General features: G+C 38.9%; 2 protein-coding genes across 3 annotated transcripts; one reads left to right on the forward strand and one right to left on the reverse strand.

Moving 5' to 3' along the window:
• The first annotated feature begins 989 nt into the window (after positions 1–989).
• On the forward strand, positions 990–7597 carry eif2b4 (eukaryotic translation initiation factor 2B, subunit 4 delta). Of its 2 annotated transcripts, XM_017427317.3 has the most exons (14): positions 990–1085; positions 1491–1528; positions 1648–1825; positions 2557–2775; positions 3129–3211; positions 3522–3548; positions 4001–4092; positions 4204–4318; positions 4958–5034; positions 5203–5305; positions 5390–5517; positions 5737–5914; positions 7016–7196; positions 7293–7597. In XM_017427317.3, exons 1-14 carry the CDS (start codon positions 1064–1066, stop codon positions 7490–7492), a joined length of 1641 nt encoding a protein of 546 aa, XP_017282806.1. In that variant the 5' UTR covers positions 990–1063; the 3' UTR covers positions 7493–7597. The 2 variants fall into 2 exon arrangements, with proteins under 2 accessions (XP_017282806.1, XP_017282807.1); XM_017427318.3 differs by lacking the exon at positions 3522–3548 and having other exon boundaries at positions 991–1085.
• A 454-nt stretch (positions 7598–8051) lies between these two features.
• Positions 8052–14026, reverse strand: atraid (all-trans retinoic acid-induced differentiation factor). The gene is made up of 7 exons (XM_017427319.3): positions 13872–14026; positions 13606–13739; positions 10773–10841; positions 10299–10370; positions 10076–10197; positions 9876–9976; positions 8052–8926 (listed from the first exon to the last, which is right to left on the reverse strand). The coding sequence occupies exons 1-7, from the start codon at positions 13986–13988 to the stop codon at positions 8822–8824; spliced, it is 720 nt and encodes a 239-aa protein (XP_017282808.1). The 5' UTR covers positions 13989–14026; the 3' UTR covers positions 8052–8821.
• Positions 14027–14415: the final 389 nt, after the last annotated feature.

Genomic DNA, 14415 nt, shown 5'->3' on the forward strand with positions numbered 1-14415 from the left:
TTAATTATTTTTTCCCAGAAAAGATGATTTGTTTTGTGGAAAATCAAACAGCATGAAATAAAAATATTCGTACATCCACTCACCTGTCCTGTAATTATTAAAATCTGTTGTGAATCTAAATAGATAAAACAAAAACTCTATGTATTTGTTTGCATTTTCGTGTTATTTTTATGTAAGTAGGAGTTCAACACTTTTCCTTTATGTGTTAAAAAACAGCTCTTAAACATGAAATAAAAATAATAAAAAACATTAACATCATCACAACAAAGAAATTGTATTTTAACTACAAAATTGAGTTGTTGACTGCTGGTTAAAATCCAGTTTATGTTGTTTCTTCTATCAGCAATGGAAGGTAAAACATGATTATTCTAAATTTCTAATAATGAAATAAACTGCAAATTGTGCAAGAGGAAGATTTAAGATGCAGCAGCAGCTGCTACAACGAGCTTACTGTAGCCTATAATGTAGTTTTTTCTTTTTTTTAAGAGTACAAATTCTTCTGGGGTTTTTAAATATATATTTATTTAAGTTAAGCAATTATTGTTATATTTTGTTAAATGAAAAACACATCTTGGCCAAAACTAAAACAAATCTGTGTTGCATATCGACCACAGGCAGCACTGATTTCTGCCATAGAAAGAAAAATCATATTGGTCAAGTAGGAGTACTTTTGCAACCCTGTACTCACTTTATGTTTATTAAAATTATAGTAATGCTGCATACTGATATATCATTATACCAGAAAAAAAAACAAGAATTTTTGTTTGTTTGTGCCTACGTGTAATATTAAGAAAATCAATAAAATTTTATTTTAAAGAAACAATATCAATATCAATATCGTTTAATTTATTTTTTTAATATTTTATTATTTTTATTATTTATCATGAGCTTGTCTGGGATTTGTCTGAAACAAACAACTTTTGCAAACTTTGAGAAAACAAATAACGATAAACACAGTAAGAAGTTAAACAGTCATAACATCCTTCCTCCAGCAGGGGGCGCTGCAGGATTTTCCCGACGGTAGTTCGTGCGGTGGCGGAGGAAGTGAAGCCGTATCGTAAAGATGGCTGACAGTGGAGTGACAGGTGACTTTAAAAATGTGTAACAGTTGGGCTTTGCGCCGTTTTCCAGGTGTTTCTGTGTCTTTGAGCTGGTGGTAAAAAGAACTAGTTTTGAAAGTGTAGCTCTTGTTTCGGAGGCGTTCAGTTTTCGCTTCTGCCGGTTTTATTTTTCAGAAGTAAGCGCTGCTAATGTTAGCATTTTCAGTGTAGTTGAGCTGCAGACGTCGTTATGGTCTTGCATCATTTTTTCGTCAGTAGTATTGTTTGGAACTGAGTTGCTAAACGTGTTAATGAGCTGCAGAGATAAATATATGTAAACAAGCTCCTTAAAAGGTGTCAAAGCACTGCTAACCTACGAAGTCTAATACTAATAACAGCGAGCTTCATCTAATATTTGGGGTTTTCATTGATCATTTGCTCGTTTTACAGATGGACATGAAAAGAAAGATGACATTGAGCGTTCAAAGGTTAGGGGTCCTTTAATTGACATCATTTTGTCACATCCTCACACGAGTCTGGCTATTTGCAGTCATGATGCAGTTTTTGTGTCATCTCTCTTTTGTACATCATATATGGGACCAAATAGAGTAAAGGGAAAGAGCTGACCAAAGAGGAGAAGCAGCGGCTGAGGAAAGAGAAGAAACAACAGAAGAAAAACAAGGAGAAGAAAGATGACAAGGCTTCGCAAGAAAGTGGGAAGGAAAAGAAGTCGGCCCCTTCTGCTGCTACAGCACCCCAGCCTCCATCGCAGACAACAGTGAAAGGTGCGTATAATTTGGACAAAACAGTACGGCGCAAAAGTCCTGAGTCATGCCAGGAGCCAGTCTTAAGCAACATTTCTCTAGGCTTTCCTGGGGGCTTCTCTTTGAACTTTGATTTCTCAGTTCAGTACCTGCTTATTTTCAATTGAATTAATTCAGGCGTAAAAAGCTCCTAAACTCAATGAGCCTGTGTTGAGTCATACCAGACAACTTGGTGAAAAAAACATTTTAAATAGGGTTTTTAGGCATGTTGTTACCAGCAGCTTGTCACAAAGAGACTGTTTGTTCTTATCTTTTCATCTGAATCTCTGCAGAATGCCAAAGGTAACACAATTTAACACATGAAATGGAATTTCAGCACCAACAAGATGAATCCCAAAAAGCTATTAGCTGAAAAGTTGATATACAGCAGATGATCAGCTGAAGCTTGATGCTTCTCTCAAGGCTGTTGTTCCGTTTCTTCAGGTTTTTTTTAAGCACATGCTGCACAATATGCTGTGATGGTCGGGTACAAGAACTGGACAGAAAATGAGAGAAAAAGCAGAAAATTTTTAAGATTTTCAGAAAGCCTGAAGAACACCTGATTAAGACTATTAGGAGGTTACAAGAAATTAGATCCTTAAACTGTTAAGAGACTAGAGGGGGATTTAAAACTTTTGCACAATATTGTACTACAACATCTACAGTCCTTCGCTGTAACATTTTGCCCTGACATCTGTGTTTGCTGTTGTCAGCGCCCTCAGCAGTGCCTGCTCCTGCACCAGTTTCTGTGCCTGCCTCCTCTGAGGCCCCCACCCCAGCAGACAAGCCCAACAAAACTAAGGCTGAGCTGAAAGCTGAAAGGAGAGCTCGGCAAGAGGCTGAGAGAGCCAGCAAACAGGGCAAGAAAGGGGATCCGGGACAGCCGACTGCCTCTGGCAAACCAAAAGTGCCGCCCAGTGAGCTGCAGCCAGGTACTGTTACTCCCACAAAGATAACATCAGTAGTGACAGTCACATAATGATGCATACTGAAATACCGACAAGCCAAAATATTGTATCAGAGTTTGTTATCCTATAACAACAAAGCCGAAATCAGCCTCAAGATAAAGAATCTCACATGGTGATTATAAACAATTTCACTGTCACTCCAAACTACAACGCTTGGTGTAAAAGAACACCTTCAGCGGATTTAAAGAGCAAATACTTTGACTCATCTGAGGTATTCTAGCAATGCCCCAGAGACAAAGCACAAAGTCGTCGTATTGTTTTGGCTCATCTTTGTAGCGTAAGACAGAAAAAACGATTCCCTTTCTTTGTGTTTTCAGTGGTGAAGAGGCTCCCTGAACACGTTCAAGTGGACAACCCAGAGGTTTTAAAGAAGCTGGCCAAGAAGTTGGAAAGACAGCAGGTTGGACACACTAATACATCATGAACACTTAGAACTTGTGTTTTATTGACCCGACCACAAGGCGTCACAGCGTAGTTTAGAAACAGATATGGTTTTAACTGAAAGATTAGTTGGACTTTGTTTCATTATATTGTTAAAAATATTTGGATTTTTTTTATTCGGACACAAGCAAGTAACCCAAAAAAACAGGTTTATTTAATGTTTTGGTTTAGTTACTTTTTGTAATTTACACAGGAGCACTAAGGTAATTATTGTACACACTTGCTGTCAGTCAGAATTGTGTGTGATTGTACCTAACACTTTCTTTCAGACACCACTTCACAGTGCTACTAAACAGGTATTAGTCATCAAAGTGGAGGCTTTAAACAATGTATGCTATTAACATAGTCAGTGTTTTTATAAACTAACCCTTAATGCTTGCCATCCAACACTCAACCATTCAGTTAGGAGTGACTTTAAGATGGTTTTTACCTCCATGAGAAAAGATATGGTACTAGAAGTGGTTGTTTTACTGTAGCTGTTTTGTTTGCAGGGCTCTCCTAAAACACTGAGCTGCTTTCTGTGAAAGCCTTTTGATTTTAATCCATTCTGCTCTCTTGCAAAATCCCTTGTCAGATTGTGCTTCAGCAGCGAAAGACATTCACATGTCGTAACATTGTGGCTTTGTTTGTTGGTTGAGTTTTGAGAGATTTAATACTCTGTAATTTTTTTTTTTTTGTCAAGGTGGTTGTATAACTCTGTTCACTTCGATCTTACTTTTATTCCGAATTGTTGTCCATTGTGTTGCAGATCCCGCTACGCTCAGACTACGGCTACAAAGTCAGCCTGTTTTCTCACCTCCACCAGTACAGCCGCAAAGCCCCTCTAACACAACAACTCAGGTAAACCAGCTGCGCTCCATGAAGCACAGCAGGCTGGAGAGTTTTAGCCTTAATCTTCTTAAATGAATTTTTAGCCTTGTTAATTAATATAAACCTTTGTTGTGTTTGCAGCATTCCTTCAACAGTAATTCATCCTGCTATTGTTCGACTGGGCCTTCAGTATTCGCAGGGCATCGTGGCGGGATCAAACGCTCGCTCTGTTGCTCTGCTTCATGCCTTCAAACAGGTGCTGTTCCATAAAGTGTAATCCTTTTACTTTTATTTGTTTACTGTCTTATTGTTTTCCTTCTGTTGTATTTAGGCTGTAAAAATATACCAGTTAGACTTGTTTGATATTAAGATGGCATCAACCATCAAAAGGAAACAATCCTATTTAAATGTTGTAAAGTCATTGCAGACCTCTGCCCTACGTTATGTTACACAGACATGGTCCTACTGACAAACAAAGCACCTTTTTTTTGCATAACTAGACAGCGTGTTTGGGATGGGAATATTTTCAGAGCCACTAGGTGTCACTGTATCCACAATGAACATGTAAATGCTCTTTAAAAGACCTGAGGTTTTATATGTGAGTAGAAAGCATGTTTTCTGATTAATTTTGAAGCCTGAATTGACACCGAAATCAGAATATTAGCAGGATCATAACAAACTGAACTTAATTTTTGATTCTTGAAGATGTTCGCTTCCTTTTTCCTCAGATGAGAAGCAAAACGTCTTCAGGAATCAAGAAAGGAGTTCAGTTTGTTAGGATTACCATGTTCCGAATGACTGAGAATTTACAGCAGGATAATCATTTGAGGACATCAAATCTCTTTTAGGAACCAAATTCAAATTTGAACCATTTTTTCTCTTTTGCAATCATCAGGTAATAAGGGACTATACTACACCTCCAAATGAAGAGCTATCCAGAGACTTGGTCAATAAGCTGAAACCTTATATCAGGTAATAAAACTAAAAAAATTATCCAATTTTAGCCATGAACTATAATGTAGCTATTAGTTTTATTAAGAATTGCCACTAAATGATAAATAATTTATGATTTTGTAAACTGAATATCTGTTTTCTCTCTGCTTCAACAACAACGATTTAATCTGCCTTTTGTTTTCTCAGTTTTTTGAATCAGTGCCGGCCCCTGTCGGCCAGCATGGGCAACGCAATCAAATACGTCAAGAAAGAGATCTCCAATATTCCCAGTCAATGCAAGGAAGAGGAGGTCAGTGTGACACTTTGAAACCTGTAATGTAGGCATGTACACAGCAAACACACATAATATGCATCATTCTCCTGTCTGTTTTAGGCGAAGAGTAAACTCCTCACCTGCATGGAGTTGTACATTAAAGACAAGATTATTCTTGCTGATAAAGCTATTGCCGCGTCCTCCATAGAAAAGATCAGTGATGGAGACGTTATTCTAGTTTATGGCTGGTAAGACACTTAAATCTGACCTGTTTTTGTGATTTAACCGACTGTAAAATCTGTCTCCTTGTTACTAAGCACTGCTTCAAACTTTGCTAAATAAGCCCAAATGTGTCCAGACACATCCTTCTTTTACACTTTCTCTTTCCTGTTTTTGTTTCCTCACTTTTCTTCCTTCCTCATCTTCCTCCAGCAGCTCTAATTTTTATCTCTCGTCTCCTCTGTCAGCTCGTCTCTGGTCAACCACATCCTGTTCGAGGCCTTTGAGAAAAGGAGGAAGTTCCGCGTTATCGTCGTGGACAGCCAGCCTCGGCTGGAGGGCAGGGAGGCTCTGAGGCGCCTGGTCCAGAGAGGCATCAGCTGCACCTACGTCCTCATCTCGGCTGTCTCCTACATCTATCCAGAGGTAACCAGAGAGCTGTTGTAGATCACAGAAGGTGCCGATTTTGCCACATCAGCGCGTTTTGTCAGAAAATTTGGCTTTTTTTTCCTAGCTTCATTCTGTGTTTCACTTTGGGAACTGCCTCGGTGTAACCAACTACAGCTGATCACATCTATCTGAGACAGACCGGTCGAGCCATCCTTGGGGATCAACCCCCTCATATTACCACAGTCCTACTTATTCTCACTTTCTTCCCGTGAGAAACTACAACTAAGCTTCCTCAAGCTAGCTTGATTAGCTGCTAAACAGTTCTCAGGCATCCCGTTAAGGAGTATGTCGCCGAACAGTTAATCCTGTGGAGCAGCACCAGACTCCTGTTGGTTTGTGTGACCCATGTGGCGGGGATCCTGAACAGAGGAGCAGACCTTTTGTCCAGGGGGCAACCCACTGTATGGGGAGTGGAAACTCCATCCTCATGTAGTCGAACAAATCTGGCAGAGATGCAGCAGGGCCCTCATCAAACTCTTCGCCTCATGGGAAAACACCCACTGTCCGCTGTTTTTTTTTCCCCTGTCAGACTCAGAGGCACCACTGGGGGTGGATCCTCCAGCACACCTGTGGCCACATGTGCTGCTGAATGCTTTCCCACCTCTCAGCCTGATTCCTTCGTTCTCTGGTGGAAGTGCTCTGTTTTTTGCAGAGTCTGCTAGAAAAAGGGAAGGCTCTCTCCACCATTAAAGTTTACCTTGCAGCAATTTCTGCTTGTTACAGTGGGTTTGGTGACAAACCTGTTGGACAGCACCCTTTGGTGAATGGCTTTATGAAGGGAGCGCAGCGTAAGCTGCCGGTCTCTAGGCCTCTGGTCTGATTGTGGGACCTCTCATTGGTGCTGGAGGTCCTCTGTAATCATCCCTTTGAAGCTGTGGAGGGGGCAGGAATGAAATTTCTCTCTTTTAAGACTGCTCTCCTCTTAGCTTTAACCAACCAGTCTGTCTCAGACAGCCATGATGTCATTGGAGCTTTTGTAGTTCATAACAAGGCGGTTCCCATCGTGAAACACCTCACTCTGTTACCAAAGTATCAGGGTTTGTCGATAAGTAACCCAACGTTTTCTTTCTTTCCTAGGTATCGAAGGTGTTCCTTGGCGCTCACGCTCTTCTGGCCAACGGTTACGTCATGTCTCGAGTGGGGACTTCACAGATTGCTCTGGTGGCCAAAGCTTTTAACGTGCCTGTGCTGGTTTGTTGTGAGACCTACAAGTTCTGCGAGCGGGTGCAGACAGACTCCTTCGTATCCAATGAACTCGGTACGGAACGTTTTCAGTCACTGTCCCGATAAAAGGCTTTGGTGTGTTTGCTCCCTTTGTTGAATCCATCCGTTAATCTTCATTGTTCCTTTCCAGATGACCCCGATGACCTCATTGTGACCCGTAAAGGTAAAACCCAGTTGGAGAACTGGCAGGAAGTGCCCTCTCTTGGCCTGCTGAACCTCGTGTATGATGTGACGCCGCCTGATTTTGTGGATCTAGTCATCACAGAACTGGGAATGATCCCGTGCACCTCGGTCCCAGTGGTGTTGCGAGTTAAAAACGTGGACCAGTGAACAGCCTTCGTTTCAGTTTGTGTGCACAAGTCCTCGCACACAACTCACTATATCGTGCTTTCAGCATGCAATAAATGTATATCAGAAATGGCATAACCTTTTAAATGGTGTCCCTCTGTGTTTTTATGGTTCTTTTCAAAACCTTATTAAAAAGGGAAGCTGGTAAGAGTTAAGATTTCCATCTGAACAGCATGTCATGTTAGTCTACCATGGCATGTAATGTTAAACTAACCATCAAATGTTGTGTAATTAAAGTTGCAGCTTTTTCCTCTGAAAAAAAAACTTTATTAGTCTCATAAATTCCTGAGACTGTTTATTTTAAACACCCGATTACTCAAACACACTTGAAGTGCGAGACACAAACCAGGATGTTTGTTGTCACGAGCAGCCGATGATTCTCATATGCACTTGAGTTTTTATTTAACCGTAAATTTTGCTCTTAGATTAAGACAAGAATACTTTGAAGAGAGATAAAATAAAATAAATATACAGAATTACCACACAGAGGTCGTTACGCACATATATACAGTGTAGCGGCCAAAAAGTTTCAGAAAATGGATTTCCATTTTTAAAATATTTATTAAAACCTTAAATTCCAATCGGATGAAGCATCAGAACAACTTGTGACTGATGAACAAATGGTACAACACACAAAAAGACATTTTTTGATTTCGAAGCAGCATCTTACAGACACTAATCATGCATTATGAAACAAACATTTTGAAATATTCTACGTTCACAATTTTGTTGTGAATCCTAACGTTGTGTGTGACTGAACTATAAAAAATATCAAAATTGCACAATTTAGTAATTAAACCCAACGTCTTGTTTTACGTTGCATTAAAGTGATTAAAATCACAATTAAAGCACATTGAAACCTGGAGGTTTTGTTGGCTTGCTTCACAACTTTCTGAAAAATTGTAATTGTTTTTCAAGTAAAACGCGTATATAACAAATATCCGTTGCTCAAATTCTCCTAAACGTGCTTGAGGAGATGAAGTTTATGTAAACTCGCACACATTCAGTAGATGTTTGGGACAGTTATTTATAGTCCTCACTGTTATCTGTCAGTCTACTGCAATAAAAAAAACAAAGACTAAATCGACGACCGTGGTCATTTCTGACAAACATAACGTTTAAAATTGCATCATATGTTTTCCCTAAAACTCCACCGGTACAAAAAAAGTCAGTTTTTTTTTCCATTTCCCTGAAATAAAATACAACTGCACCTCAGAAACTAACTTAAAACATTAAAAAGAAAGCGTGAGGTCGCATTCAGCTTCGCCAGCGTTGTCGTTTTGAGGCGTTGGTTTCTGTTAGTGGAGTGAGTCACAGTGACTTCGCTTTTCGTCTCTGTGTCACCCACAGCAGGAAGGTTATCACAACGGCAGACAGAGCGAGAGGTCCGAAAACCTGAAGGACTGGAAACGTCCCCTGTTGACAATTAACACACACATTATCGGAAATTAAAAAGAAAAAAAAACAACAACACGTTTGTTGGTGTTAAACATTAAATTAAACTTCAATAATGTAATAGTTCAGATCTTTTGAGGTTCTGTGAGAAGCTTATGAACAATAAATATGTCACCTGTTGTAGATAGTTCTTTGAGTGGCGTCAGTTTAGAGAAACAGTTTAAATCTTTTTATTTTAACACACAAAACCTTCCAAATAAGACACAGTATTTAATTCTGATTGGACAGGTGAGCTAACGGCTAGTCAGAGTGAAGACCAAAGTGGATTGCTGCGGTCTTAAAACACCTCCAATCTTTAAAAAAATTAAAACGGTTCATGCAAACACTGTTTTATCAACTTTTACAGTCATGCCAGCTCCACATTTCTGTTTTTTTGCATGTAATTCTATATTGTTGTGTTTTTGCAAGAGCAAATAGCAGCCGCTAGCTGTAGCACTTTCAGTGCAGCCTGTGGGCGTTTCCTGCAGGAATAGCATCATATTTTATTCATTTATTTATTTATTTAAGCTTTTATTTAGCCAGGAAAGACTCACTGAGATCCAAGATCTCGTTTACAAGAGCGTCCCAGCAACACAAATAACACAGTTGACAATTTTAAAACACATAACAATACAGACGGAATATTAATAAAACAAAACAATAAAATTGATAAGACAGAGTAAAAAAGTAAGAGACTGAAAAAGCAAATAAGAATCGGTGAAAAACACCTGAAAAATCAGATGGTGTTTCGTTTTAGGACAGCAGACTTCTGGTCTTGGTCCCACTCAGACCAGCCTCTAGCTCGTTAATCTGATCAAAATGAAACTCTATTTCTTTAAAAAATAAGGTCATTTCAGAGCTACCAACTCCAAAAGATCTGACCTATAATTTAAGAATGAACAAATAAATAAAAGCTGCGTTCAGGACCGACCTCTCGGAGACACTTGTATCCATGGTAGTTTTCAGCACAGCTGCACTCATAGAAGCCCGGGCCGTAGGGAGCGCAGAGGGAGTTTTCTGGGCAGTTTAGGGCTACAGATTCCCAATAGTTGCCAACAGAACACGTTTTAAAAGACAAACATCTTTTTCTTTTTTTTTATGCTTTGAATGTCGCTTTAAAACGGGACTTACACATCTGTCCTGTCTGGTTGCACATATTTTTCTGGCCTTCACAAAGACGATTCCCCTTTTGGATTTCCACCTTCTGCCATGACGAGTTCCCTCCTGGACAAACTATATCCTTTGGCAAAATGCTTTTTAAAAAAAAAAAAGACAATAAAATTAATTTATATCATAAATAAAAGCAAATGCTAATGTCCTTTAGTTTTAATTTAAAATCTTGAAGGAGACTTACAGGCACTTCAGGTCAAAAAATCCTTGAAACACATCATCGCTAATGTTGACAATGGGGTTGAGGGAGAGATCTCTGCCATAAAAACATTCATAGAGGGAAAGTTTTAGAAAGGAGAACAGTAATGATTAAAAAAATAGGGTTCTACTTATAATGGAGGTGATTTTGCTTTAGCTCTGTCTAAGACGTGTCCAAGTATTTATGTGAGGGGAAGAGATGACAATTACAGCCAAATGGGCTAAAATTAGAAACTTTTTCTGGTTTCTAAGACATTTTACATCAACTTTGGGAGCAGTTTTGTTGGGAGCAGGGTTGTAATTGTGCAGAACCACAATATGCAACAGCAATGAACGTCATTTTAGTTTGTTTTTTGTTTTTTTTGTAGTTTTGAACACAAGGCCTCGCTAAGACAAAGGCCTCCTACACTCAGTGTTCATTTGCCAAAAAGGGCAGCGACTCTTCATTTATTCCACCTACATCATTAACGCTTCAGATGCGTCCTGAAGATTTTCCACGCGAGTCAGTGAACAGTTGGATAAATCCAACCTGAGCAAAAAAAAGGAAAAAAAAAACAAGAGAAGAGAAGAGGAAAATGATTAAACACAGACGAACAAAACTTGCAGTTTGCAAATTCAGCATTTCCAAAAAATGGAATGGAAAACAATCTTTAAAATTTGGATTTTAAATTATTAGAATAGGCTGGTTCAAGAATTTACTAAAAGAAATTTAAGCTTTAATAACTATTTTTTTCTCACATATCCACGCATTGTGGAAAGTAAAATATACACCATTATGGCAGGCCATTGTACCATATAATCAAACTACATATCTGCCTCTAATTACTTTCCTCATAATCTGAATGACTTTCTTATCAGTCAGAAATGAAATGAATAATTTAAAAAGTAACAATTCTACTTGTTATGTTTCAAGGTCTCCACAGGTGAGGTAGAACTGGCAAATACAAAGATTAATGCATTTATTTTTTAAAGTTTGAATGGCTGTTTTTACATTTGAGTGCTCGACTAGGAGACACACATGGATCGATTCTTCCTGGTCAAAAGGAGCACTTCAGATAACCAGAAAGGACTTTCCTCCTATTCACAGTCAGCATTTCAGATGTCTTAAATGCCATTTTTAGAAAAAAAAAATAATGTGACTTTTCAGATTTATGGATTTTGGGCTTTTAGCTCCGGATATCCACAAGTGCATTTTTAAAAAATCTAGATTAAACAATGTGGATTTTTTTAAACAGAAAACGCTTTACGACTAGGAGAGGAACGCTGTTGTTACTAGTGATCATTTTCATTTATCCAGGATGATGTTAAAAAAAAAAGACAACCCATCAAGTTCTTAATATACAACAACGAGAAGATTGGGACATGTCAAATGTAAATTAAAACCAAAATGCAATGGTTTGTAAATCTCATAAACCCATGTTTTACTCACAGTGGAACATAGTAAACATATAAAATGTTTAAACTAAGAAACGTCACCTTTTTTTCTTCTTCTTAATAAGGTCATTTTAAATGTTATGGCAGCGGCACGTTACAAAAAAAGTTGGGACGGGGCAACAAAATGACGATCTGACTGGCAGACCACAGTTTGTGCGCCTGAGACGATTTGTATCAGACTGTGTTGTCAGCGACACAGGGACTGTCCTCTCTCCCTTCCTCTCCACCCTCTGTGCTGAGGATTTCAGCTACTGCACTGAGACCCGTCGTCTACAGAAGCTCTCGGATGACTCAGCTGTGGTCGTCTGTATCAGCGAGGGCGATGAGGTTGATTACAAGGCTGCTGTGGACATGTTTGTCACATGGTGTAGGCTGAATCACCTGCAGCTCAATGTGACAAAGACCGAGGATCTGAGGAGGAGGGCCGGTTTCCACCCGAGGGGGTTAGTGCGGACATTGTGGAGGACTATAAAGATCTAGGACTACATATTGATGATAAACTGGACTGGATTAGGAACACTGATGCTCAAAAGATTTCAAGAAACAAACTTTTGTGCAAAGAAAAGACTGAAAGTCAGTGTTGGACGCCTGTGATCTTCAGACCCTCTGCATTAAAAACAGCTCTGATTCTGTTCTGGACATCACTGCATGGAGTCAGGAACACTGTCTGTAAACACAGCTCACTGTTCTACTCACAAACGCAGGTTAAAGCTCTATCATGGACAGAAAAACCCATGCGTGAATGCCATCCAGAATGCATCTATTTTCTTTGGGCCAAAGCTCATTTAAAATGAACTGAGGCAAAGTGGAAAACAGTTCTATGGTCGGATTAATTAAAATTTGAAATTTAATTTGGAAACCACAGACACCAAATACTCTGTGCTAAAGAGGAGAGGGACCATCCGGCACGTTATCAGCTCACAGTTCAAAAACCTGCCTCTCTGATGGTATGGGGGTGCATTAGTGCCAAGGGAATATGCAGCTTACACATCTGGAAAGACTTCATCAAGGCATACAGGTTTTAAAACAACAAATGCTATCATCCAGATGACAAGATGAAAATCAGAACATCCAGCAAAACAGAGCCAGGACTGTAGAACAACTAAAATCCTACACAGATGAGAATGGGACAACATTCTCCTCTACAACCTCCAGCAGCTGCTCTCCTCAGCTCCCAGATGTTTACAGACTGCTGTAAACAGTGGTGATGCTTCACAAGGGGAAACATGATCCTAGAGCAACTTTTTTTCAGATGTGTTGCTACCATCAAATTCAAAACTATCACTTTTTTTTACATTTTTTTTTCTAAAAATGGCACAATTTAGTTTACACACTTAATTTGTTTGCTATGTTCCATTGTGATTAAAATATGGGTTTATGAGATTTGCAAGTCACTGAATTTTTTTGTTACATTTTACACAACGTTCCAACTTTTTCAATATGTATATTTAAATGTCATTTTAGATATTTGTAATTACATTGTTGTTAATCATTCTGATGTTTACAACTGCTTTTTAGCTGCCAACAATATGAATACTGATTATCAAATATGACAATTTTACAACTTGTCTAGAACAATGTTTTTTTTTTGGATGTCTAAAATGAATCGTTAATGAGAGTTTCTCCTAGTTCAAAACAACTGAATGATGAATTTGAAGAGCCTGTCAAACTATTATATCATTATATGATAAATTGGCTTGCCATATCAAGCAAACAGGTGAAGACCTCTGTTTTCCGGGTATATTTGGTCTTATTCTAATATTAATTTACGTGTTTAGGTAACTTTTGTGTTTAGCTTTCACAGCTTTAACAAACCGCAGACTTTAAAATATAAAAAAACATCAACATCCAAGTCCCACCCGATGATGCGTTCAGGGTCGCTCGTGCTGTCATTCCTCAGACAGCACCGTCCGTCTATCCGTCCGGCGGACTGAGAACAAAACCGACCCGCAGCGGTTCCGTTCGGCACCTTCCCCCCGCAGAGCGAACATACCTGCGGGTACAGACCACAGCGGCGGGACAGCGACGGTAAACAAAAACCCCGATCACCCCTCCAGGCACCGTGAACCAAAACAAAACTGCCTTATCGGAATCTGCTGCGCCCTTAAAACCCGATCAGTCTTACCTGCAGCCCGGACAGGCGATCACTTGCGTTAAAACTTATATTAAATAATAAAATAAGAGCTACGGATTCCTTCCAGCTGTACACAGCTATCATTTTTTTTTTATCGATTGAAGTCATATGTTGTTGCTGTGAAGATCACATGACAGGAAGTTGGTTCCCATCGTAGTTTTGCGCTGCGTTTACGCATACAATCCGATTAAGGAATGTTTAATATCGGGTTATAATTATTTTTAGTTTAAATAATGAAGGCTTTTACACTAAAAAACGAGTATTTTAAACCTTGTGCTTGTTTAATTAATAAAATTGGGCAAATAACATTTTTTGGAAGGGAGCTGAGAAAATTCAAGCGTTTTAAAAAATAAATAATTTGATCCATATTTATTACATTTATTGCAACAGTAGAAGCCTTATTTGTTGTATTTTATTTAAAACTACATTATTTTAAATTTTTACCGTGAGGAATTCTGACTGCGCGTTCGCTGTCACTTTGGGTTGTACTAAAAACAAGTGGGGTCCTCTTTGGCAGTATTCTGTGAAACTTTAA

This window comes from Kryptolebias marmoratus, linkage group LG19, assembly GCF_001649575.2.
Source record: "Kryptolebias marmoratus isolate JLee-2015 linkage group LG19, ASM164957v2, whole genome shotgun sequence".
Taxonomy (NCBI): domain Eukaryota; kingdom Metazoa; phylum Chordata; class Actinopteri; order Cyprinodontiformes; family Rivulidae; genus Kryptolebias; species Kryptolebias marmoratus.

What these genes read in the sequence shown, in the direction of transcription:
- eif2b4 (XM_017427317.3), top strand. Translation starts at nt 1,064, where the DNA reads ATGGCTGACAGTGGAGTGACAG. An exon ending in GCCCAGTGAGCTGCAGCCAG is followed by an intron (nt 2,776 to 3,128) that starts GTACTGTTACTC and finishes TTGTGTTTTCAG; the next exon opens with TGGTGAAGAGGCTCCCTGAA. An exon ending in CCTCTAACACAACAACTCAG is followed by an intron (nt 4,093 to 4,203) that starts GTAAACCAGCTG and finishes TTGTGTTTGCAG; the next exon opens with CATTCCTTCAACAGTAATTC.
- atraid (XM_017427319.3), bottom strand. Translation starts at nt 13,988, where the DNA reads ATGACTTCAATCGATAAAAAAAAAATGATAGCTGTGTACAGCTGGAAG. An exon ending in ATCGCCTGTCCGGGCTGCAG is followed by an intron (nt 13,740 to 13,871) that starts GTAAGACTGATC and finishes CTGTACCCGCAG; the next exon opens with GTATGTTCGCTCTGCGGGGG. An exon ending in GATACAAGTGTCTCCGAGAG is followed by an intron (nt 8,927 to 9,875) that starts GTCGGTCCTGAA and finishes AATTGTCAACAG; the next exon opens with GGGACGTTTCCAGTCCTTCA.